Consider the following 24,597-nt stretch of genomic DNA (forward strand, 5'->3'; position numbering starts at 1 on the left):
CTTTTTATTCATATGCATGCTAATGCGTCAGACCGGAAACGCAAGCTTGTGCGATAATCGCTGCGTAGCAAAATTCAAGTCTGGTGAACTCTGACCTGCGAATTCATATCATGTGGGGATATGTGACTAGTACAAAACCGGTATGTCATGTGTGACTTTTCTCTCTATGACAAGCACAATAAAAATGTCTAAATCATTAACTCATTCACCGCCAGCCTTTTTGAGAAAAGTTGCCCACCTGCATTTTTGTGATTTTAACAAAATTTTCACAAAATTCCTTGCAGGAAAAATTATTTTCTATAAATATATAAACATACAAATTATATCAAATTAAAGAACACACTCTCTGCTTTCAAACAAACAATAAACAAACAAACAAACAAACAAACAAAATGGGGAAAAACGTTTCATTATATATTTACTTTTTCTACTTAATTTAACCACTGAAATATGGATATTTCTCTTCAAAAATACAACATTTTGAGCAAAAAGCTTAAAAAATTGCGTTTTTGTAAAGGAATTTATGTTAGACATCAGACTCAGAATGACTATCAAACATAAAGGCAGTTAAAATAAATCATTAAAACTTTTTAACTTCCGTTTTTTATAAATGCGGTTTGGCGCCATCTGGTGGATAAAAGCTTAAATTACACTTTCACTTTGAAATTCGTCCAGAAAGGCATATTTATTAGTTAAATATGAACTCATAAATGACGAGATAACTCGTCAATGGCGGTGAATGAGTTAATCAAAATTTCTACACCAGCATACTCTCGAAGATTACAATCTTGACATATAAAGATCTTTCACTATAAGGATAAAGATAGTTTACTGTTCAAAAGCTGCACAGACGTTTTTATTTAGGGTTTAAATTATCTTCCTTTCTTTCTTTCTTTATTTATTTTATTTCGAACAAAAAAACAAAATAAAAATAAAATAAAATATGAAAATACAATAATTGAAAATACAATAATTGTGTTACCACATGAAACAAAACAAAATATCCATTAACTTGATATGATTTGCATACTGTCGAAGGGTTTAAAATATCAAAATGTGTGTAGTAGTGTGTGGTTTTTGCACTTTTGAAAGTTCACTTCTTTACGTGGATACCGTAATTTAATGCCTTATTTAGCTATAATAAGTGAAAAATTCAAATGAATAAATATTGAGGTTTTTATCGAATTAGTCGATTAATCGTAAATAATAATAATAATAATCGCCAGATTACTCGATTACGAAAAATTATCGTTAGTTGCAGCTCTACTTCAAAGCAACTTTTTGGGTGTTAAAATACATATCAGTGCATGAAATTCATCCAACATATATCTAATACACATGACATTCCTTAGAAAGCATTAAACTGATTCGACAGTATGCAAATCATATCAAATGAATATCGGTGTGCAGTTTTCTATCTGGACCATTTTTCCAGGTGTGCAGGATTCTCATCCACTCTTCCAGGATCTCCGTACTCTATCTTGAGGTTACTCATGGCTTTAATAATGGCCATTATTGACTGGATGGTGTTGCTGTAGACCACGGCTCTATATTGCTTGCATTCATCTTCTGAGTAGCCATCTTCATGAATGATCCTGAACGGAGAGTTAAACACGATGATTAAAAGATAATAATAATTAGAAACAAACATTTTGCTCTCAATAAAAAACAGCTCAGCACAAATTACATGGAAAAATAATCTAACATGTTAAGAGATGGATGTTGTGTATTAATAATGAAGACGAGGAGGAGAGTTAGTAAAGCAGGGTAACACCACAGGGTCTGAGCTGAAGATCACGCTGTACAGTGATGGATCCTACCTTAGATCCTCACGTGCAGAATGTTTTTATTATTGTGTTTCTTTATCTTAAATCATTTATTTACATAATCATAATAATTTAATTATGTATTTGATTATTTCATATTATTTTATCATTATCAATTTCATTATTATCATTTTTATTATTACATCATTGTTTATTCATTCATTATTCATTCATTATATTTTTAATAATTTCATGGTGGTTCAGTCTCACATTTGTGAAGTTTCAAGAGCTGTTCTGTGTAAACAGATAGATAAAGAGAATGTTTATGGAAGCCCAAGGTCTAAGGGATGTTGCAGCTGAGCAATTATGTTATAAATGTGCATGCTGGATTCATGGTTAGACGAGGTTTGAACATTGAGACATAATTAAAGGAATATTCAATTTTCTTAAAAGAAAAATCCAGATAATTTACTCACCACCATGTCATCCAAAATGTTGATGTCTTTCTTTGTTCAGTCGAGAAGAAATTATGTTTTTTGAGGAAAACATTGCAGGATTTTTCTCATTTTAATGGACTTTAATAGAGCCCAACATTTAATACTTAACTCAACACTTAACAGTTTTTTTCAACGGAGTTTCAAATGACTATAAATGATCCCAAACGAGGCATAAGGGTCTTATCTAGCGAAACGATTGTCATTTTTGACAAGAAAAATAAAAAATATCTACTTTTAAAGCACAACTTCTCGTCTAAATCCGGTCATGATGCGCTAGCGTGACCCGACGCAATACGTCATGACGTCAAGAGGTCACAGAAGACGAACGCGAAACTCCGCCCCAGTGTTTACAAATGTGTTAAAAGAGGACTGTTCCTACGTTGTTGTATGTGGAATGATACTAATTAATGTCTTTGTGCCAGTTTATTGTTTACAATGGCCCGGAAATGTGCCTTTTATATATGTAACACGTTACCTCCCTACGTCACTACGCATTTACGTTACGTCGCGCTGGACCGGACCTAGACGAAAAGTTGTGGTTTAAAAGAGCATATTTTTATTTTTATTGTCAAAAATGACAATCGTTTTGCTAGATAAGACCCTAAAGCCTCGTTTGGGATCATTTATAGACCTTTGAAACTCCGTTGAAAAAAACTGTTAAGTGTTGAGTTAAGTATTAAATGTTGGGCTTCATTAAAATGAGAAAAATCCTGCAATGTTTTCCTCAAAAAACATAATTTTTTCTCGACTGAACAAAGAAAGACATCAACATTTTGGATGACATGGTGGTGAGTAAATTATCTGGATTTTTCTTTTAAGAAAATGGAATATTGAAATTGAGGGACGAGTTTCTGTAAAATCCTATTTCATGACATTGTTATTTGTGCTGTCGTTGCATATAAACACAGTAGCAGATGAATGTCATGTATGATCTCTTCATCTGCAAAGAGCTGATGTATTCTCATAGCAACATGCAACAAATCAGTTTTGTCTGGTTTTATCTACATAATCAAATGTTTGATTTGAACAATCAATGTGATTTAAAAAAATGGTTTTGATGTTGCGAAACCTCGTGAGGTATCTACATAGGGTGCATTTTAAGTCACTGTCAGATATAAATTCTGCTGCTTGGCAAGAAATGTTGTTTCCAAATTCAATCCCAGACTGCAACAGCTCAGCAATAAAACATAAATATACAGATGGTAGGCGAACGATTTTTCGACTTACTTCATCTGTTTCACAATGGTGCTTTTTCCTGATTCACCTGCACCTGCAAAGCAAAAAGAAAAAGTGTGATTCATAATGCAGAGCAAGCTGTCGAATAAATAAAAGCTCTCTGGATGCACATAGAAAAATACTTTATATCGGGTCCTACATGTAGATGCTGATGGGTCAATAAAGTCATGCTTAAGTAGAAACGGTTGTTTTAATGAGAATTTGTGTCATTAACGTTTTATTATGCAAAAACCAAAACAACAGGGCTAATGCCCTTCAGTTGTAACTATAATCATTAATGATCCCATTATAAATATAATGCATATCATTTTACGGTCCGAACTCTCTGGTATTAGCATTCGCTAAGCTGACTGACAGCTGGCCAAAAACAAGCTGAAATATTCGATGTGTGATATAACCTAAGGCTTTGGCATTCACACCCCTCACAGATTTTTAGGCTAATGCCTCTCATTGAAGCTTTACCAAAACATCTGCTGTATAAACTAAAGCCTGATGTGCCGATATGTGTTGATATCAGGCAAATCTGGGGAACAAAAACTGCCTGTGTGCTTGGTTTTTACCACATACTGTAATGAGCAATGTCTGTCGTAGTCTAAAAACAGCTTTCCTTGTTTCTAAAAACGCTGAGAGAAGAATTTAGACCTCCTAACTAGCTCTGCGAGGTGGACGTAGTCATTAAATTATTTTTAGTGGACAGAAATGATAAATCATCTGCGTTACGCTCAAGAGAGAAGAACATAAGAGATCTTTAAAAGGCTTTCAGTGCAGTATATCGGTCATCACATCAAAGACACATTGTTTGTACTGTAAGAGAGCAATTTAAAACATTGAAAGCCAATCAAAATTCATTTGATTTCAATGGGTTCACAGATTTATAATGTAAAATTGCAGCATGCAAGCTTAGAATAAACATAACATTATTGTCCATTGTTCTGAACACGGATAGTTATCATTGCAGTTATTGTTCTTGGCATAGACTGTAAAAAAGATGGACGACTTAATTTCCAATGCAGAAAAATGATGCCAAAATTTCCCAAAAATGACCGCATCATACGCATTTGGAGTCTGTACAATAGTGATCGTGAGGTGGAGCCGCGGTATCAAGGTACCGCCCACATTCCTGTTTGACTCACAGACCTACAAATTTTGTCGCCACACTCCTTCTAAATAGCATCTTTTCTTAGTTATGTTTTTGGGGCTTTCGTGCCTTTATTTAGAGAAGTTCTGGAATCGAACTTGGGCCGCCATGACCAGACAAAATAGCATCTTATAACTAACTAAAACCAAACTTATTTGAGAAAACAATTCAAACACTAAATCAGAAATAACCAAAATATTTGTACTAAAACTTTGGAAAAAATTTATTTGACTTGTAATTTGATTTTAAAAGGGTGGTTCAATGGTATTTCATGCATTCTTACGTATTAACACTGTTATAGAGTTGTTTCCTCATGCTAAACGTAGGCAAAGTGTCAAAAAAGCAGTTGGGCGTGTTACAGAATACTTCTGTGCCGAACGCATTCCACTTCATACAAGTTTCGGAAAGTTTTTTACGGCTGACGTTTCAGGCGTTTCTATACGTTTCACTTCTTTTTACGGGCACTTCCCTCGGAAAACCCCGCCCGCCCGTCAATCAGCGGGAGACGCTAGAACTTACAAACATTACATGACGTGACAGCTTTGTTTAATTTCAAAACTCAACAATGGTACGAAAGAAGAAGTGTGTTTTTGGATGTAAGGAGAAAAAGTCAGCCTTATGAAAACAATGGATATAGTTTATTATTCTGGGTAGCAGCAGAGTTTTGCGTGTGTGTTTGATGCACTGGATTTCATTGAAAAGTCCCAACTGGGTCATGAGTTACATGCGGTAAGTAAGACTTCTGTCTTATGTTGGAAATAGTCGCGTGCATATTATATAAATGACACAAACATGTAGTGAATCATAAGTTAAACGGTGTTGTATAGTGTTGCATGACTCGTACTCGCTCCTCCCGCAGCTCGTAACTCCTTCTTCTTCATTTTTTCGTACGTTATCGGAAAGAATCTGTAAAGCTAATCTTTATTTTATTAATCTGATTAAACTAAAGACTCTTCGGAGATATAAAGGATGTCATACTACTCTATAGGTACTCCAGATTAACATCAGATATGCAGAAAGAGCGTGTGTTATGTGAGCTCTCGTCCTATTCATAAAATAGAAGAACATGACCTACACTGCTACCGGCCAAAAGGGGGCCATACAGTTTTTGGCTTCACTTTTTAAAACACATGTGGCACGCCTGGTTCTTGTGCTGTGCCTAAAATCGCTATACAGTGCACTATATTAGGTGTCTGCTATTTTGCAGTGGTGTCCGAAACCAGATTTAACTACTTTATTCTCTACATTCATTCACTACTTTACATTCGGTGTCAAGAAGGCTTACTCACTATTTCCCATGATACAATGTGTGACTGGAATCAGCTGAAGGTTACTGACAGTAAACGCCATAAATTTATGCTTATACATTTGTGATCATTCATTTATTTTCAACCTTTTAAAAATAAACAAATTAAATAAATGTGATAGACAGTAAATTTTATATTAAATACTGTATAATAAATATTTTATGAAATAAAATAAATAAACATAATATAATAAACATAACCAACTAATACAGTGAACATGAAGAATGTGACAAACAGTAAGAAAGTAAACTTTTCTTGCATTGTATATTTGCATTCGTTTTTTAAATTTGCTTGCTTAACTCATTCACCGCCAGCCTTTTTGAGAAAAGTTGCCCACCTGCATTTTTGTGATTTTAACAAAAGTTTCACAAAATTCCTTGCAGGAAAAATTATCTTCTATAAATATATAAACATACAAAATATATCAAATTAAAGAACACACCCTTTGCTTTCAAACAAACAATAAACAAACAAACAAACAAACAAAATGGGGAAAAAACGTTTCATTATATATTTACTTTTTCCACTTAATTTAACCACAGAAATATGGATATTTTGAGCAAAAAGCTTAAAAATTGCGTTTTTGTAAACAAATTTATGTTAGATATCAGACTCAGAATGACTATCAAACATAAAGGCAGTTAAAATAAATCATTAAATCTTTTTAACTTCCGTTTCTGATAAATTCGGTTTTGGCGCCATCCAGTGGATAAAAGCGGTATTACACTTTCACTTTGAAATTCGTCCAGAAAGGCATATTTATTAGTTACATATTAACTCATAATTGACGAGATAACTCATCAATGGCGGGGAATGAGTTAATTTCATTCACTTCTTAGTGGACTTATATTATATTTGCTATATAGGGAATAGTAAAGGAGGGAACAATTTCTGAAACAGCATTGGTGTGATGGGCCATGAAAACTATGATACAATGATACAAATATTTTAGCTTAAAACTTAAAAACTACTCTTTACAGTGCCCATGACACAACAAAAAGAGGGAAAAAAATAAACAAATGGCTTATTTAATTTTTCTCTGCATAGATAAGTCGAAATATGTTTACATCTCCTTCAATTTAATTATGAAGGGTTTTTTGAGAATGGTGTAAACTGCTCTCAAGTTTCATGTTTGGATTAATAATTGACTTATATTGTTACCTGTAACCTACTACAATATTATGACTGTACTATGTATTGTCCGCTGCACTTTGTACAAAGAAAAAAATCTGCCTTAGGAAACAAACATTAGCATTGACCTCTCATTACAGTAACTCGGGAGACGAGACACAGATCATGTTGTCCCCACAGATATTAATACTTACTAATGGCTTAATGAGAAATAATTGATTCTTAAGAGACTCCAAGAAAAACAATTCAACTGTTTGTGCACAAACCAGCACACCACAGAGGGCAAAACTGTGTAATTGGAGACAAAGGGAGTGTTTTAATGCACACTGGACCTATTAACAAACATTAAATGTTTTGAAGCTTATTAATTTGGTGCAGCTTTTCAGGGCATATGAAAATATGATAATAAGCTCAGGTGGCCACAGATATGATAAACAGAGACTTGTAATGAACAAATAACTCTAATTTGAAGAGTTACTTTAAAGCAGTGGTTCTCAAACTGGGGGGTGTGAGATGGTGCCAAATGACTTTTTATAAAATACATTAACTTTTCATAAATTCTGCACAATTAAAAGGCTACTAAGCAACAGCACTACATTGTATAATTTAATATGTTTCGTTGAATTCAAATTCTAATGGTGCGTTCACACCAGACACTAATGAATTGTTAAAGGAATATTCCATTTTCTTAAAAGAAAAATCCAGATAATTTACTCACCACCATGTCATCCAAAATGTTGATGTCTTTCTTTGTTCAGTCGAGAAGAAATTATGTTTTTTGAGGAAAACATTGCAGGATTTTCTTATTTTAATGGACTTTAATAGAGCCCAACATTTAATACTTAACTCAACACTTAACAGTTTTTTTCAACGGAGTTTCAAATGACTTTCAATGATCCCAAACGAGGCATAAGGGTCTTATCTAGCAAAACGATTGTCATTTTTGACAAGAAAAATAACAAATATACACTTTTAAAGCACAACTTCTCGTTTAGATCCGGTCGTCATGCGCTAGCGTGACCCGACGCAATACGTCATGACGTCAAGAGGTCACAGAGGACGAAGGCGAAACTCTGCCCAGTGTTTACAAGTGTGTTGAAAGAGGACTGTTCCGACGTTGTTGTATGTCAACTGATACTAATTAATGTCTTTGTGTCAGTTTATTGTTTACAATGGTCCGCAAATTTGCGTTTTATATATGTAACACGTTACCTCCCTACGTCACTACGCATTTACGTTACGTCGCGCTGGACCGGACCTAGACGAAAAGTTGTGGTTTAAAAGAGCATATTTTTTATTTTTCTTGTCAAAAATGACAATCGTTTTGCTAGATAAGCCTTATGGCTCGTTTGGGATCGTTTATAGACCTTTGAAACTCTGTTGAAAAAAATGTTAAGTGTTGAGTTAAGTATTAAATGTTGGGCTCCACCAAAGTCCATCAAAATGAGAAAAATCCTCAAAAAACATAATTTCTTCTCGACTGAACAAAGAAATACATCAACACCCTGGATGACATGGTGGTGAGTAAATCATCAGGATTCCTCTTTTAAGAAAATGGAATATTCCTTTAAGCATGGGTGATTTACATGTCAAGTCAATGCAAAGATGTTATTTATCCCCCTGGAGCCATGTGGATTACTTTTGTGGATTACTTTTACTCCGCTTTGCGTCGTGGCCACATCACCACTTAGGGTGTGCATTATTTTTCTAATAATTCAACGGCCCGTTGTCAATTATTCCTTACTTGTTGAATTCAAATTTTAATTGTGCGTTCACATCAGACGCGAATGAAGCGTTAAGCGCGAGTGATTTACATGTCAAGTCAATGCAAAGACGTGATGGACATCCTGTGGAGCGAATGCCGCGATTTGCACGAAGTAACCCTTTCAAACGTTTGACGTCATTCGCCCGCGACATTAGTTGATTCTTTGTGAAGTTCACCGGAAGTTACGTTTGTTCCACGAAAGTCGTTTGTTTATGTTGTTACTGCTGAAACTGTTGATTCATACAGTAAGTTAACAGATGAGTGTTGGCATTGCTCCACAAGCTCGACACAGCTACGACACAGCTACTTCCTGTTTCCGTTTAGAGAAAAATGAGACAAACCTTCAAATAATGCTACAAAGGCAAAGTGTGTGTGTGTGTGTGTGTGTCATATTTAATAACAAGAACAATCTAAAGGTCAGCAGCTCCACTAGTTCCTTTTACAAAACATACGTCTTTTGAGCGCTGATGACAAAAAACCTCAGCATCTCCAGTCACATAATTCATTGTAATGTCTCGGATGCAGATTTATACAAACAGACAGCAACCTCCCGCTTATCTTGTACTGTCAGAAACACTGACATGAAGCTCTGCATAAGCATCAGGTTTAACTCTCATCAGGTTTAACTCTGCCGTCTGACCAGGTCTCTCAGAAAGAAGAGACAGTAATATTTCAATGTGATTTTTTTCTTTTATGTAATCATGCACAAACTGATTTTGACTAGACTTTATTGGGATCATCTCTGAGGTGGTGAGATTTTGATACAGCAAGAGAGAAAACATGGATGACATGCTTTTCATTTATTTGGCAAAAAAGGGAGAATGTGTATTGCTATTTCTACAGGAACGTATGTGTTTTTAGCACACAAAGATTGAACTTGAAGCACACAGAGATTAAACTAAACAATTAACTTGCATTTATCAAACTACCAACTTCAGTGTAGCTTTAAGCCTTGTTTATAATCGACGCATCCACACAAGCGCGAGGGTGCGAGCGGCAAAAATGACGTCGACGCGAAGTGGGCGTCGAGTGTGCAAGACCCTATTTCGCTTGACGGTATGCACGTCAAATTTTGTACCTTTGTGAGCGGCTCCACAACCCAAGAAGCACGAGTTCTGGCCTAGCATGACATCTCATCATACCGTCACCCAGTCTGTGCGTCGAGTATAAACCAGTCCCTCCAGAAAAACGCGATTGTGCGATCGCGCAATATATTGCATAATCAGCCAAAGTCCGCATATTTATGCGGGGCTGCATTTTTTCCAAATACGACGCACTTTCGCCGCATTAATTACATATTTCCGCGCACAAAATATGTGGGGCTTGCATGATTTCATAATCCCCGCATTTTCGTAGCAAAAAGTCACATATATATTAGCAGAAAGTTGAAAAATGTTGCATTTACTTCCCAAAAGTGCAGCCATGTCCTCTATTGCCATGGGAACGTTATGAAGTGACGTGATTATGTGACGTGAATATCATTGCAGCTTTTGCAAGTTTCCGCAGTTTTTGCAAGTTCCGCAATTTTCGCAAATTCCCGCAATTCCATCGCATAAATATCCCGCATATTCCATCGCATTTTTTAAGAAAACGTGCCGCAAAATCGAGGATTTTTGCCCGCAACAATCACAAAAAAACTCTGCGTTTTTCTGGAAAAACACCTCCCCAAACGAACAAGGTGAGCGCGCAGTCAGCAAAGGCTCGCGCTGTGGAGCCAGACAAAAGTATAAGGCTTCAGGTATCATACGGGCACGAGGCTACATTGCGCATGCGTTGAACCATGCGACACACACACACGTGCTCCGAACCAAGACAAGCGAACCGAACGGTTTGATGTTTTTTCATGTACCGTGCCACCCCTAGAAACAATCGTCATTTTCTCAAAAAAGAAAAGAAAATATTTACTTTTAAATCACAACTTTTAGTCTTACACTACCTGTGTGACTCTTCAGTGTGACCTTACGTATTACATGATCATGGCGAAAGATCACGCGTTACATATGTGAAGTGGACACTTGCGGACCATTTTAAACAATAAACTGACACAAAGACATTAATTAGACAACAACATAGGAACTGTCCTCTTTCTCTACACTTGTAAACATTGGAGCGGTAGTTTCACATACGTCACGCCTTTCGATGTGATTACTTAATACGTACGGTTGTGCTGGCGCATCACACTGCTAGTCCAAGATGAGAAGTTGTGGTTAAAAGGTACTTTTGGCGAAAAGTATGATTTGCTAGATAAGACTCTTATGCCTCGGTTGGGATTGTTTAGAGCCATTTGAAGCTGCATTGAAACTGTAAACTGCCGAGGTCCAACAAAGTCCACCAAATGGAGAAAAATCCTGGAATGTTTTTCTAAAAAAAAATGTATTTCTGCTCGACTGAACAAAGAAAGACATAAACATCTTGGATGACATGGATGTGAGGAAATTATCAGGATGAAAATATGAAAGTGGGGTAATCCTTTAACAATATTGAATATTTTGTGTATGATCTTATTTGATGCTCTTTTATTGCAATATGGAAATACTGTCATCATTACATCATCCAGCGCCAAACTGTTTGACTATCATATTCAATTCATAATAAAACTTTCGATGATGCATCTTTCATCTGAGATATGAATCCAATAATGTTGATGATTTAGCAGCACAAAATGTCTAAATCCATTCATGTTTGAGTTCAAAGAACAAACCAAAGGCCGTAATAAAACATGACCAGCGATAGATACCATCCAGCATCAACGATTCAACAAAATCTGAAAATGGCCATGTCAAGAGACCCGTCTTGTCATTTAACCCACTATTGAATCGTGCCACCGGGTAGCGCGTGTGGAGTGAATCCTGATGTGGAATAAATAAAAGAACGGTGGGGAAAGTGGGTCAGGAAAGCCGGAGACGCTCAGCGGTTTTGCATGGTGCAATGCGGTGGAGCGCGAACGCGGTGACTCTCAATTCAAGCGCGCCCCTACGATCCAGTCTGATGAGAGTTCGAATGATGCCGAGAATAGATGTAATGCTCAAATCACAGCTGATTGATCTCATTTACACAGATGTCAGACTACATCTGATGTTTAAGGCAAACAGATGGCACCTGATAAGACATTGCTCCTGTTGCAAAATCAAGCATGTCATATTGTAATTGTACGGGTGAGCAAATAAAGAGTAAATAGACGGAGGACCTAATCCAAACTGAAGCATGTGCTTACAGTGGATTAGGCTTTTATCCAATACTGCAAGATAAAAAACACTACTTTATGAACTGTGAATGATTCTTTAGTGCACAAATCATAATAGACCAATGAGACTGTAGTTACTGTTACAGTAATAGTAACATTAGCTGTTTTATTCATAAGGTTGCATACTGACATCGCTAGTGACGTGAGCCTTTCTAAACATCCTCGTCATGCTCGCTCTTGCAGAAAGAAGCTAAAAACATCAGCACACTATCGCACGTCTCAGGGGGGATCAGGCTGAAACCCACAATCTGATCTTGCATGTTTCTCTTAACTCGGCTTAATCCACAGTGCCATCAAAAATGTGTGACGCTATGTTGCTATCCTACACGTCAGCAATGTGAAAGCGTTTTCTACAGCATGGAATTAACGAAATCCACAAATATCTACAAATTACCCAAAATTCATAGCGTCTTGTTCACACATCATTGAGCCAATGTTACACTTCACTGCTTAAAATATAACCCACATAAAAGCACTCTAGGACATTTCAGTACTTACTATAGTAAACTTAAAAGAAACACGCCGACTTTTGGGGACTTTAGCTTATTCACCATATCTCCCAGAGGTAGATAAGTCCACTACATATCTTTTTCATCTCCATGCGTCCCGTAACTTTGTCTGACGCACCCACCGCTAGCCTAGCTTAGACCAAAGACTGGAAGTGAATGGCTCCAGCTAGCATACTGCTCCCAATAAGTGAGAAAATAACGCCAACATATTCCTATTTATATGTTGTGATCAGAGGCTTCATTGATAAGGCTTGTATTGCTTTGAGATACAATGTGGCATCTTTAACGTGTCGATTTAGTGCACAGGGGCATAGCCGGCATCTTTGTATATGTAAATAGTAAAGCAAAATACTAAATAATAAACTGTGACATTAGACAGATCAAATTTTAAATACAGTGGTCTCCAAGTATTTTTTTTATTTAATTCAAGATTAATTTCTTATGCAAATAAACTGTTAGAATGTGTGAAATGTGTCCGAATACAGTTTGGTTTGACTGTACACTCACCTAAAGGATTATTAGGAACACCTGTTCAATTTCTCATAAATGCAATGATCTAATCAACCAATCACATGGCAGTTGCTTCAATGCATTAAGGGGTCTGGTCCTGGTCAAGACAATCTCCTAAACTCCAAACTAAATGTCAGAATTGGAAAGAAAGGTGATTTAAGCAATTTTGAGCGTGGAATTGTTGTTGGTGCCAGACGGGCCGGTCTGAGTATTTCACAATCTGCTCAGTTACTGGGATTTTCACGCACAGCCATTTCTAGGGTTTACAAAGAATGGTGTGTAAAGGGAAAAACATCCAGTATGCGGTGGTCCTGTGGACGAAAATGCCTTGTTGATGCTAGAGGTCAGAGGAGAATGGGCCGACTGATTCTAGCTGATAAAAGAGCAACTTTGACTGTAATAACCACTCGTTACAACCGAGGTATGCAGCAAAGCATTTGTGAAGCCACAACATGCACAACCTTGAGGCGGATGGGCTACAACAGCAGAAGACTCCACAGGGTACCACTCATCTCCACTACAAATAGGAAAAAGAGGCTACAATTTGCAGGAGCTCACCAAAATTGGACAGTTGAAGACTGAAAAAATGTTGCCTGGTCTGATGAGTCTCGATTTCTGTTGAGACATTCAGATGGTTGAGTCAGAATTTGGCGTAAACAGAATGAGAACATGGATCCATCATGCCTTGTTATCACTGTGCAGGCTGGTGATGATGGTGTAATGGTGTGGGGGATGTTTTCTTGGCACACTGTAGGCCCCTTAGTGCCAATTGGGCATCGTTTAAATGCCACGGCCTACCTGAGCATTGTTTCTGACCATGTCCATCCCTTTATGACCATCCTCTAATGGCTACTTCCAGCAGGATAATGCACCATGTCACAAGGCTTGAATAATTAATGACAATGAGTTCACTGTATTAAAATGGCCCCCAAAGTAACCAGATCTCAACCCAATAGGATCTTTGGGATGTGGTGGAATGAGAGCTTCGTGCCCTGGATGTGCATCCCACAAATCTCCATCAACTGCAAGATGCTATCCTATCAATATGGGCCAACATTATCCAAAGCATTTATCCAAATAATTATGACAAACATACAAATGAAAAATTTAGGCTACAATGCATTTATTTTCTCAACTGCTTGCATTCGACAGACTGTGTTTACAAGAATAATTATGCATATATTTGCATAAATATGTGTGTTTAAGCGCAAGATAACATGAAGTTAGGGTTTGTGCGCTGTCATGTCCCACGTGTCCTTCGTTTGATCTACGCTCATGGCGATGGGTCATAAAAACGGTTATATTCAACAGCGCAAATAAATACTAGTCTACTTAAAATCTAACTAACTATCAAACTAAAACACTGCTGTGCTGGGGTTTTTAAGCATAAGAATGTGCTATAACTTTAGAGGACCATAAGCCATTGAACACCAGTAGAAAATAACCTTGAAATACAAGTCACGTCATGATAAAAACAACTAAGCAAATCTAAAGACAAGTGAAAAATCTTGTTCATGCAAATGCGACCGTGTTTTTAATAATGAAAGACCTCCAAGGCATTGTAGTGATTTAGTATGCAATAAACCGCAAATGGAAAGGTTTAAGTTTAATAATAAACATGGTTTAATCGAATGTGAAACCGCAATGATCTTCCTGTTTTTGCCAACAGGAAGCAAATGCAAAACAGTTTGCCAGCAGCACGTGTGTGTCATCTGCACACTTCATCATGCTTTCTCTACCCTGCTATTAATGTGAATCTCTTCTCTCCTACAACAACAAATTAATGCTGCGTCTCCATTTCAGACAAACAATTTAAACCAATTCACACATGACTTATCAAAGCTGGCTGTTCACGTGCCAGCAGTGAAAGAGGAAATCTCTCAAACTGAACTCGTGTTTGTCTCCTGCTTTTCTCTAAATGCACCACAAGATGAAATATTTCCACCGCAGGTATTTTTTCTTGCTCTGCAGTTGCACAAAAGACGTTTGTTTCCATCTTAGGTTTGTACTCGCATGCATCACAAGCATGACACACACACACACACACACACACACACACACACACACACGTATATGCGTGTGTAATGTTAGATGTCAATCAGTGTTGCTTACAATACTATGACATAGCCACTGTTTGGTGAAATAGAGGTGACGCTAGACTCTTAACAATGAAGGTTGTTTGCGTGGTTTCTGGTTCAAAAACACATTATTTTCCACATAGGCCTACCGTGTTTACATACATATAGTGTTTACATGTGTGTTTGTGTGCAAAATTGCCTCTGTTATTTCTATCTGCTGTCTGTCTACGAAATGTTGCAAACGTAACTCACGGTCCACATGTGCGCGCGCCTGCACACACACACACACACACACACACACACACACACACACAGAACAGACAGTGATAGGCGAAGAAAAAGCTGAAATTTCGTGTTTTTCTGGTAAATACAAATAGAATACATACAAAAAATACATCCAACTGGAATTGGATTCAAATCCAAGTTACAACCCGCATCTCCGAGGCGAGGAAATTAACGTAAACAAGCCAGCATCTTTACTCTGTTCAAAAACTGATGAAATGAAAATAGCTATACAAATAAAAAGTCATCTGAAATATAACCATAACATCTAGTGTTTAGATCTAAAGTGTTGCTATTATAAACGTGACTGCGTGTAATGGCGCATAGGCCTACTCACAGATGCTATCAGAGTAATGCTGCGTTCAGACCAACCGCGGTAGAGACGTCAAGCGTGAGTGATTTTTAATGTTAAGTCAATGTAAAGACACGTTGACGCGTGTCTGGAGGTCTCACGGCACGAATCAGGCGTTTAGCGCGTGCGGTAGACGCGATTCCGGCTAGTTCGCGCGAATGCCGCAAATTGAGCGTTGCCACTGCAAACGTGCGAGTTGAAAAATTTGAACTTTGGCGGGAAAACGCATTGTGTTAACCAATCAGGAGCTTGTTCTATTAGTGCTGTGATTACAGGAAGTGAGCGGAGTCACAGAAGCCCCTCCCATGACACAAATACATTTCCGCGTGAATGTCTCGATGACTAGAATTTAACGCATGGCTTTCACGTGCGAATGAAGCGAGAAAACTCAAAATGTTGAAGCGGCAAACTAGACGTGGTAGACGCGAATTTGACGTCTCAATCGCGGCTGGTGTGAACCCAGGGTAACACTGAGCAATCACGTTTACCTTTTTAAAATTGAAATGCATATTTTATCTTTTTTATTTATGTTTTAAATATTTAGAATATTAATTTTCTTACATTCCACTTTCATATTAATATTTCATATTTTTATCTTAATATTCTTAAAAAATCAAAGTTGTGTTCTTAGAAATGATGTACTTGCATTATTATGCTATTTTATTCTCATATCTAATCAGTGACATAAAATGGTCTTAAAAAGACAATACTATCGACTATCGCCATTTCTGGGGCAATTAACCGACCTATGAAAAGTAGCAACCGTGACAGCCTAGTCATCGTTTACCTTGGGGTTTGTACCTTTTGCATATCGTTAACATGTAATCTACTAATACACCCTTACACACCAAAAGAAATGTAAAACCGTGAATCGGACGATAGTTGCTCTTTAATATCAAGAAAAGAAAGAGAATCGAAGAATCTCTCTATAAAAAACAAGCTTAGAGATTAATAGAATACGGATCTGGCAAAAACAGAAGTGTGAAACCAATGCGTGTCATCAAGTGCTCATCAGACCTGTTAAAACCACAACTCAAAAATCAGACATTCAGGGTTTGGTCTGATAATAATAACTGGAAAATTGTGATGATAAGTTTACAAAGAGTGCCACGTAGAAAGTATGGCTCTGAGACTGGGAGCTCACAGTCACTCACCCATGTCTCTCTCTCTCTCTCTCTCTCTCTCTCTCTCTCTCTCTCTCTCTCTCTCTCTCTCAGATTAAAGAGTGTTTTAGTCTTTATAGAGCAGCTACTGGCCACATGTGCTGAACATCTGCCCTCATAAACACTGGATTCAGCTGCTTCAAGTTTTCTCTTAAAGCACCTGAAAATAACAGGTCTGCTACAACGGGGATTTGAGCGAATACATCCTAAAATTAGCACCACATCACAGTACCACAAAACCCAAAGTGACAATCATGGTGTAAAAGCTGATGTGCTGGGTAAATGAAGGTGTAAAAACAATATAAAAATGTAAGAAGGTTTTATAAAAAAATTGTCATACCAAACACTCTGGAACAAAAATATCTGATTAGATTTTGCAGTTAAAGGCAAAGAGAAATGTCATATATAAAATCTTAAAATCTTCTATCAGATATGTCTACAACAATTACTGAAAAAAAGTATGTAATTATTAGGGCAGTCAATAGATTAACAAAATTAATCTAGATTAATCGCATGATTTCATGAGTTAACTCGCGATTAATCCCAAATTAATCGCACATTTTTATCCATTCTAAATTTACCCTAATTTAACACTTTTCAGGTTTTTAATACTCTAATCATATATACATATAACGATGCTTTAAGCAAATGTATGTTAACAACAGCCTGTTTACATTTTTAACAGAACCATCAAGCCATTGTTTTGTATATGAATTTTCCTTTCAGAAGAATTTTCTTTCTCCATTTTTGTTTGCTGCTGCATCATTTGTGACCTGTGCTTGGGAAGTTGAGTCGGAATTAGCAAATTTTCAAAAAATAGTTGTTCATATTTTGACATTCTCTATTAAAACATAGAACAATGCATGATTTGTTGAAATATAACAAAATATGACAGAACTACACGTGTTTGAAGTTAAAGAGTCAAATTACCACAAAAATGACCACAAAATTACCCAGACCAAATTACCACATCCATACATTAAATTACCACATCAATACCTTAAAACACTGGTAAAACTAATAGATTTAGCACACACAAAGCAAAAACATCATCAATGTATGTTCAACTTTTTTTCCTTTTGTTTGATTGACATTGAGACAGACTGCTTAAAATCTAAGTGATCTAATATAATGTTACACATCAGATATTTTTACCCAACAGTTAACCAAACATTTACTTAAAACATAACAGATTATAGAGCCTACCTGCGTGAATTCTTATCAAAACAGATATTTTTAAAATATCGCTTTTGACTTGAGTCTTGTCGCTCTTAATAACTCTTTAACATTAATCAGGTACCGAACTATATCTCTCTTAAATGACTCTTTTAACGTCAAGCAAGTCCTGCAGTCTATTTTCTAAGTCATGCATAAAAGCGAAACCAAAATGAATTAAGACGCATTTTTGTATTAGATTAAGCATTAGGAGGACGGTAACGTTACATATAAATAAAGATCATTTCAGATGGCCAACGAGCATTTAGAGCATTGGATTTGCTAGACGATTTACTTAATGTTCTTATTTCTATGAAAACCTTCGACTCATTTAGACAGGTTCACATTTGTCTGCGTCTCTGTTCATTCAACTATGGGCTGGACCAAGGGTCAAACAGAAATTGCGCGTTGCGTTAATCGCCGTTAATAAAATTAGTGGCATTAAAATGAATTTGTGTTACACGTTATTAACGCGTTAAATTTGACAGCCCTAGTAATTATATTTTTATTACCTTAGAATGAGCCGTTTTAATCACAAACACCGCGGGTCCCCTTACATAGAAGTCGCCATTTCGCTCTGCCATGTTTCTACAGTAGCCCTAAATGGACAAACTGCTCTACAGAGCGTGTTTCGTCACTACGTTGTTTTAGAAAACAAAATGTCTGTCCTGTGGCGGCTACTGTAGCTTCTCTATGTGTTTTCAAAAATGGAGGGGCGAGCTGTGGACTGAGCCGTTGGTTGCAATACACAATCTTACAGCTAGATGCCTCTAAAATATACACACAGCACCTTTAAGTGTCTGTTACATGAATAAACACGCAAAGTGTTCAAAAAAGGCATTTGTGCAGGTGAATATTATGCAAGTCGTACATTTATATTTTACATATTCATATTGGCCACTCAGTGGAAAAACCCTCATTGGTTGCTCGTGATTTAACTAAACCTAAAGACTTAAATCAAATCACTTTTATTGCCACATCCCCATCGGCACAATCCATTTACAATGTGTACACAAGTAATATACGCAACAAATCATCACACAGTACAAATTATCCATCTAACACAGTTACGCTGAGGACCGGACTCATCTGAACTCCGATTCTGGACAACTATGACACAGAAGGATGCGTGTCTCCATGGTGACGCACACACACACAAGCGAACAGCCTGCGTGCTGGGAAAACCACGGCATGCTTATGTAAGATAAACGAACACATAAAATCTGTGCTTGTCAACATTTTCTGCTTATTTCTCCCTAAAACAAAATTTCTCCCATCTTCATTATCTTTATTTACTTTGTTGAATTTATCATAGCGGGCTTATCATGAACTCAAATCACAAATTTAAGAAGGGAAAAACTGGTCACTTTCCCCAGACATATGTCCAAGCTGAAATACTGCCTGCACAATAGTGACTTCTAGTATACTGTAAATTAATATTTATATAAAAACAGCCTGATTGGTTCAGATTGGTCCCTCAAATGATCTTTTATGGGACTTGTATTTATATGAATTAATGCTCTTCAGCAGAATCTGCAGAAGGTCTAACATCTGTTCCTCAATAACAACTCCCATAGAGATCAGACCAGCATGATTAATGGTCGACCCAATTCAGCACCAGTAAAAAAAAGGCATAATAAATCTTTACTTTACTTACTAGTCTGCTTACGCCAAAATCCTGGTAGAGCACTGCGTTAGCAGCACATACAGGTCTCGTACACACTGCAAACTTTCGGGAGTGACAACTGGGAGTGAATTTCCTAAATGTTCGTTTCATGTCCGTACGGAACAAGACTCACTCCCGAAAATGTGATGATTGACACAGAAATAACCGTAGCAACGTTCTAACAGCATTGTGTTTTGCAATAAACCTCCGTCTTGGCGTTGTGTATTTTTTGTGAGGCTGCTTCACAACGTGGAGCTTGTCTTGCAGTGTTGCCAAGTCCTCATCTTCTTTGTAAGTAAATACCGTTTTGGCGCTTAACCGTTTATGGCTTTTGGCTCATGAAGCGATCAAGTTTTTGGTGTTAATAAAGTGTGAGGGTGCCGGTCCCAATATTTTGATTTTTGAGGTAAAGCATTTAGATTTATTTCGGTTTATTATTGGATTTTTCGTGTTCGCTGTTTTTTTAGTGCAAGATCTCGCAACACTAGTCAGCAAACGCTTGTGCCTCTGTCATTTTCTGAACCGCGCATACAGAAGACTTTTCCCCCTTCTAAGCATTTTTTTTTTCATGTGTAAGAGTTTAGTGTCTTGCGAGTATTTCGTGAACGTGAACTTTTATCATAAACCCTTTTGACATGTGTGCAGCAGGCCCTTATTTTGACAAGACGCATGATGCAAGTAGATACATATGGAGGACGAGGAGTGCAAAAATTTAAAATAAATAAATAAATAAATAAATACATGTACAAAGAAATATATAAAACAAACATAAATAAATAAATACAAAAATAAATATGCAGAGAAATATAAAAAACAAACATAAATGAGTATTGCAACTTTGATTTCTTTATTTTTGTATTAAAATATTTTTAGTTTAGTGTAGTAATAGTGTTGCCAGGTCCTCGTCTTTTTTGTACGTAAATACCGTTTTGGCGCTTAACCGTTTATGGCTTTTGGCTTATGAAGCGATCAAGTTTTTTGTGTTAATAAAGTGTGGTGCCGTTCCCAATATTTTGATCTTTGAGGTAAAGCATTTAGATTTATTTTGGTTTATTATTGGATTTTTCTTGTTCGCTGTTTTTTAGTGCAAGATCTGGCAACAATAGTCAGCAATCGCTTGTGCCTCTGTCATTTTCTGAATCGCGCATACAGCAGACTTTTCCCCCTTCTAAGCAATTATTTTTTCAGAAGAGAGACCTGTCCTGTTTATGATGAACGTTTAAACACTTGATTAACTACTAGTTCAGTTCGGTTATGTACACACTGTGCAGAGTTTTTGTAAATTCGGTTGTCACTACCTGCATTTTGCGGGAGTTAATTTGGTTGTAGAATGCGGTTGTGAGTCCCGTAAATTACTGAACTGTGTGTGTACAGAACAGGATTAAGCATTAAAAGGTGAAGTGGCAACCGAATTAATATGCAGTGTGTACGGGACCAAAGTTGTGACTTCGATTCCCAGGAACTGATTATTCCTCAAATTCTGTATCTTTGTCTAATACAGACTCAAACATAGGGTCTGTTAACACACACACAGAGCTACTGTAGGAGCTGCTCTGAAAAACAGCCAATCAGAGCAGAGCTCAACATTATTATTCATGACCCTTTCAAATAAGGTAATAATAGACCATTTCACTCTTACGACAAATCCTAGGGTTGTAAATGGATGTTAAAACATCTCTGGATCATTTTGCACTTAATAAATCCACATACCTTCAATGTAGATATCAGAGAACAATTTAGCAGATTATTTCACTGCATTCTTTGGCACCTTTAAGATAAAGAACAGAACTAAAATACAGAGTTGAGACTTTAGTGCATTAAGCCGGTGAAGGAAATCTACATACAAATGTACAGCAAAGTAAAGGAGATGTTTAGGTGGGCTGTAATGAAAATGAAATCATGCAATGCAATCAAAGTCTTATTACACGACCATAAACATGCAGCACTGAGCAGGTGGAGAGCTGAAATAACAGACGACAAAGAGTTTCATATTGCAGTCCGAGTCTGGCCAGCGTCTGTTTACACATTATACAGAATTGACCAAACCCTTTATACTGCACGAAGTTCATTCAATAAATGTCCATGTTGATTTTCTGTCATGTCACAGAAGGAATCAGAAATGTTTCGCTGTTTTTAAAACATGCAGATGTTTTTACATTTTTCGATACATTTATAATTTTTTATATTAAAAAATTATATTAAACATTTTATTCAAAATGATTCACTCACTGGACTATCAAATTGTAAATTGTAAATAATTTACAGTATAAAGTGTCCCTTCACAGTTCACACTTTAACAATAGCAACAATATAACTATAATGATGAAAGCTACAATGGCTATAACCAGCAGATCTCCTTGACACGGTGCCTTAAATAGTGAATCTAGTTTGTGTAATCTCTTCTCTTATCTATTGTTGTTGTCAGTGTAATCTCTTATCTATTGTTGTTGTCAATGTAGTACAATAAAAATATTACGTAGTGCAACTGCAACAGCGCTGGATACCCAAGGTCATTTTATATTATGGACCTTGTGATGTGCCCACAGTGTCGTCTGTAATTTTAAAAGCGCAAGCACTTTAAAGGTGCAGTGTGTAATTTTTTAAAAGGATCTCTTGACAGAAATGCAAAATAATATACAAAACTATATTATCAGGGGTGTATAAAGACCTTTCATAATGAACTGTTATGTGTTTATTACCTTAGAACAAGACCTTTTTATCTACATACAACGGGGGTCCCCTTACATGGAAGTCGCCATTTTGGGCTGCCATTTTCTACAGAAGCCCTTAACGGACACTTTTTTTACTAAGTTGTCTCCGATGATGACATGTTTGTCTGGTGGCAGCTACCGTAGCTTCTCTATGTGTTTCAAAAGCGAGGGGTGAGGACTGGACTAAGCCGTTGGTTGCAACTTGCAACCTCACCACTAGATGCCGCTAAAATTTACACACTGCACCTTTAAATTCGAATATATTTGATTTGCTGTCAATGGTTTATCGTTCATCAGTTGGAAAAAAATATGGCTCTGAAAGTAATCCTAACATTATCGATTATTGTCAGTGGCGGCTGGTGACCTTTTTTCCAAGGGTGCACGATGAAAAGCTCGTCACAACATGTATGTAGCCCGCCATGTGTGTGGGTCGTCATGTCAAAATGTGTGTTCGGCACGTCATGTGAACCTATGCACGTGCATCACGTGACAAAATACGTGCCTGCTGTAGGCGCTTCGAAGGGGTTTATGATAAAAGAGACGCTGGTGTTTGCCAGATACTCAATCTCATGTGTAAGAGTTTAGTGTCTTGCGAGTATTTCGTGAACGTGAACTTTTATCATAAACCCTTTCGACATGTGTGCAGCAGGCACTTATTTTGACAAGACGCATGATGCAAGTAGATACATGACCCAACGAACACATATTTTGACATGACAAGCAACACACGACACTCCAAACACAAATTTTAAAACCGCGCACCTTGGAAGAGAAGTCACCGGCCGCCAATTTTCCTTGTATCGTTATAGTTGTGGTATGAACTCCGCTAATCTTTTAAACTAGTTATAGTTATGGTCCATAGTGTGAACAGCCGATGAGTTAAAAGAGAGCGCAGGCAATAATAATGGCTTTAATAATGACTTAAACCTGCACTGCCCACATGAGCACTATCTGGTGAGACTACACCTCGAAATGGACAATTCACACTCAGAAAGAGTCTTGCATTTCACTAACTGATTTTTCAAATGAAAAGCCTCTCACCACAAACGTCCATAGGGTCCTCTGAAAGTAAAGAATGCTCTGGAGAGACTAGGAAATCCTTGATAATGACAATATCACTACAGTGATAAATTATACCAATTTCAAGTCCAGGTGTCTAAAGAGTCACTGCAAGGGTCTTTGATCTCCGCATGGCTTTACACTGCCACCCGTCAAGTGGCGTAATCAATGCCCGAGTCCAATTTACATTTCTGAGCAGGCACTTCAAAAAAGCACTCCTGCTGCCCAGTGTTTAAACCCTTTACTGGAGGACCGAGCCGACAGGTTTCGCGGTTTCTGAACCATATCTGCACAGTACAACTGGCAGGATGAGAAATCAGATGGAAATGTGGAAGTACACAAAACAAACATCTCTAAGCCACACTGTACATACATTTTTCGACTATTATAGATGTAGTTTACATAAGAGTTTGGATAATTGATGATCGGAATCTCACTGTGAAAATAAAAAGGAAATTTGGCATTACAACCACCTTGAAAATTAAACCAAAAACAACATTTAAACGAAACACAGGCCATGTGGTGACAGTGCTTTTCCAGTCATATGCTTTCAAAATCCCCATTATAACCACACAAAAAAAAAACTCAGATATTACACTGTTTTGGAAGTTAAATGAGCCCATATGGCATAAAAATACTTCTGCATTTGGCAGACGCTTTTATTCACAGTGACTTACAGTGAATTTAAGGTTATTTGTTATGCGTGTTCCCTGGAAATCAAACCCTTGAGCTTTTGCGTTGCTATCACAACGCGATATCAGCTGAGCTTCAGGAACACAGCTACTGTTTTACAGTACAATGCTGTATACACCAGACTGGATGCTTCATGCAGCAGCCAACAGAAATGTTTTTTTTTTTAAGACAGAAGCAGACATCTAGATATGAATGATCAACGATAATTTGTACGTATTTTAAAAGGTGGCTAATTTATTTGTATTAATTCGTAAAGTTTTGTACGATTGGCCTGT

At 37.0% G+C, this 24,597-nt stretch overlaps 1 protein-coding gene across 1 annotated transcript in view; it reads right to left on the bottom strand.

The window, feature by feature from the left end:
* gnai2b (guanine nucleotide binding protein (G protein), alpha inhibiting activity polypeptide 2b) overlaps window positions 1-24,597 on the bottom strand; it is a 49,543-nt gene that overhangs the window by 12,142 nt on the left and 12,804 nt on the right. The window contains exons 2-3 of the mRNA XM_073870488.1: window positions 3,491-3,533; window positions 1,449-1,595 (exon numbers count right to left, since the gene is read on the bottom strand). Coding sequence (XP_073726589.1) covers window positions 1,449-1,595; window positions 3,491-3,533 — 190 coding nt within the window. The remainder of the gene's footprint in view (window positions 1-1,448; window positions 1,596-3,490; window positions 3,534-24,597) is intronic.

This window comes from Misgurnus anguillicaudatus, chromosome 8, assembly GCF_027580225.2.
Source record: "Misgurnus anguillicaudatus chromosome 8, ASM2758022v2, whole genome shotgun sequence".
NCBI classification, from domain to species: Eukaryota; Metazoa; Chordata; class Actinopteri; order Cypriniformes; family Cobitidae; genus Misgurnus; species Misgurnus anguillicaudatus.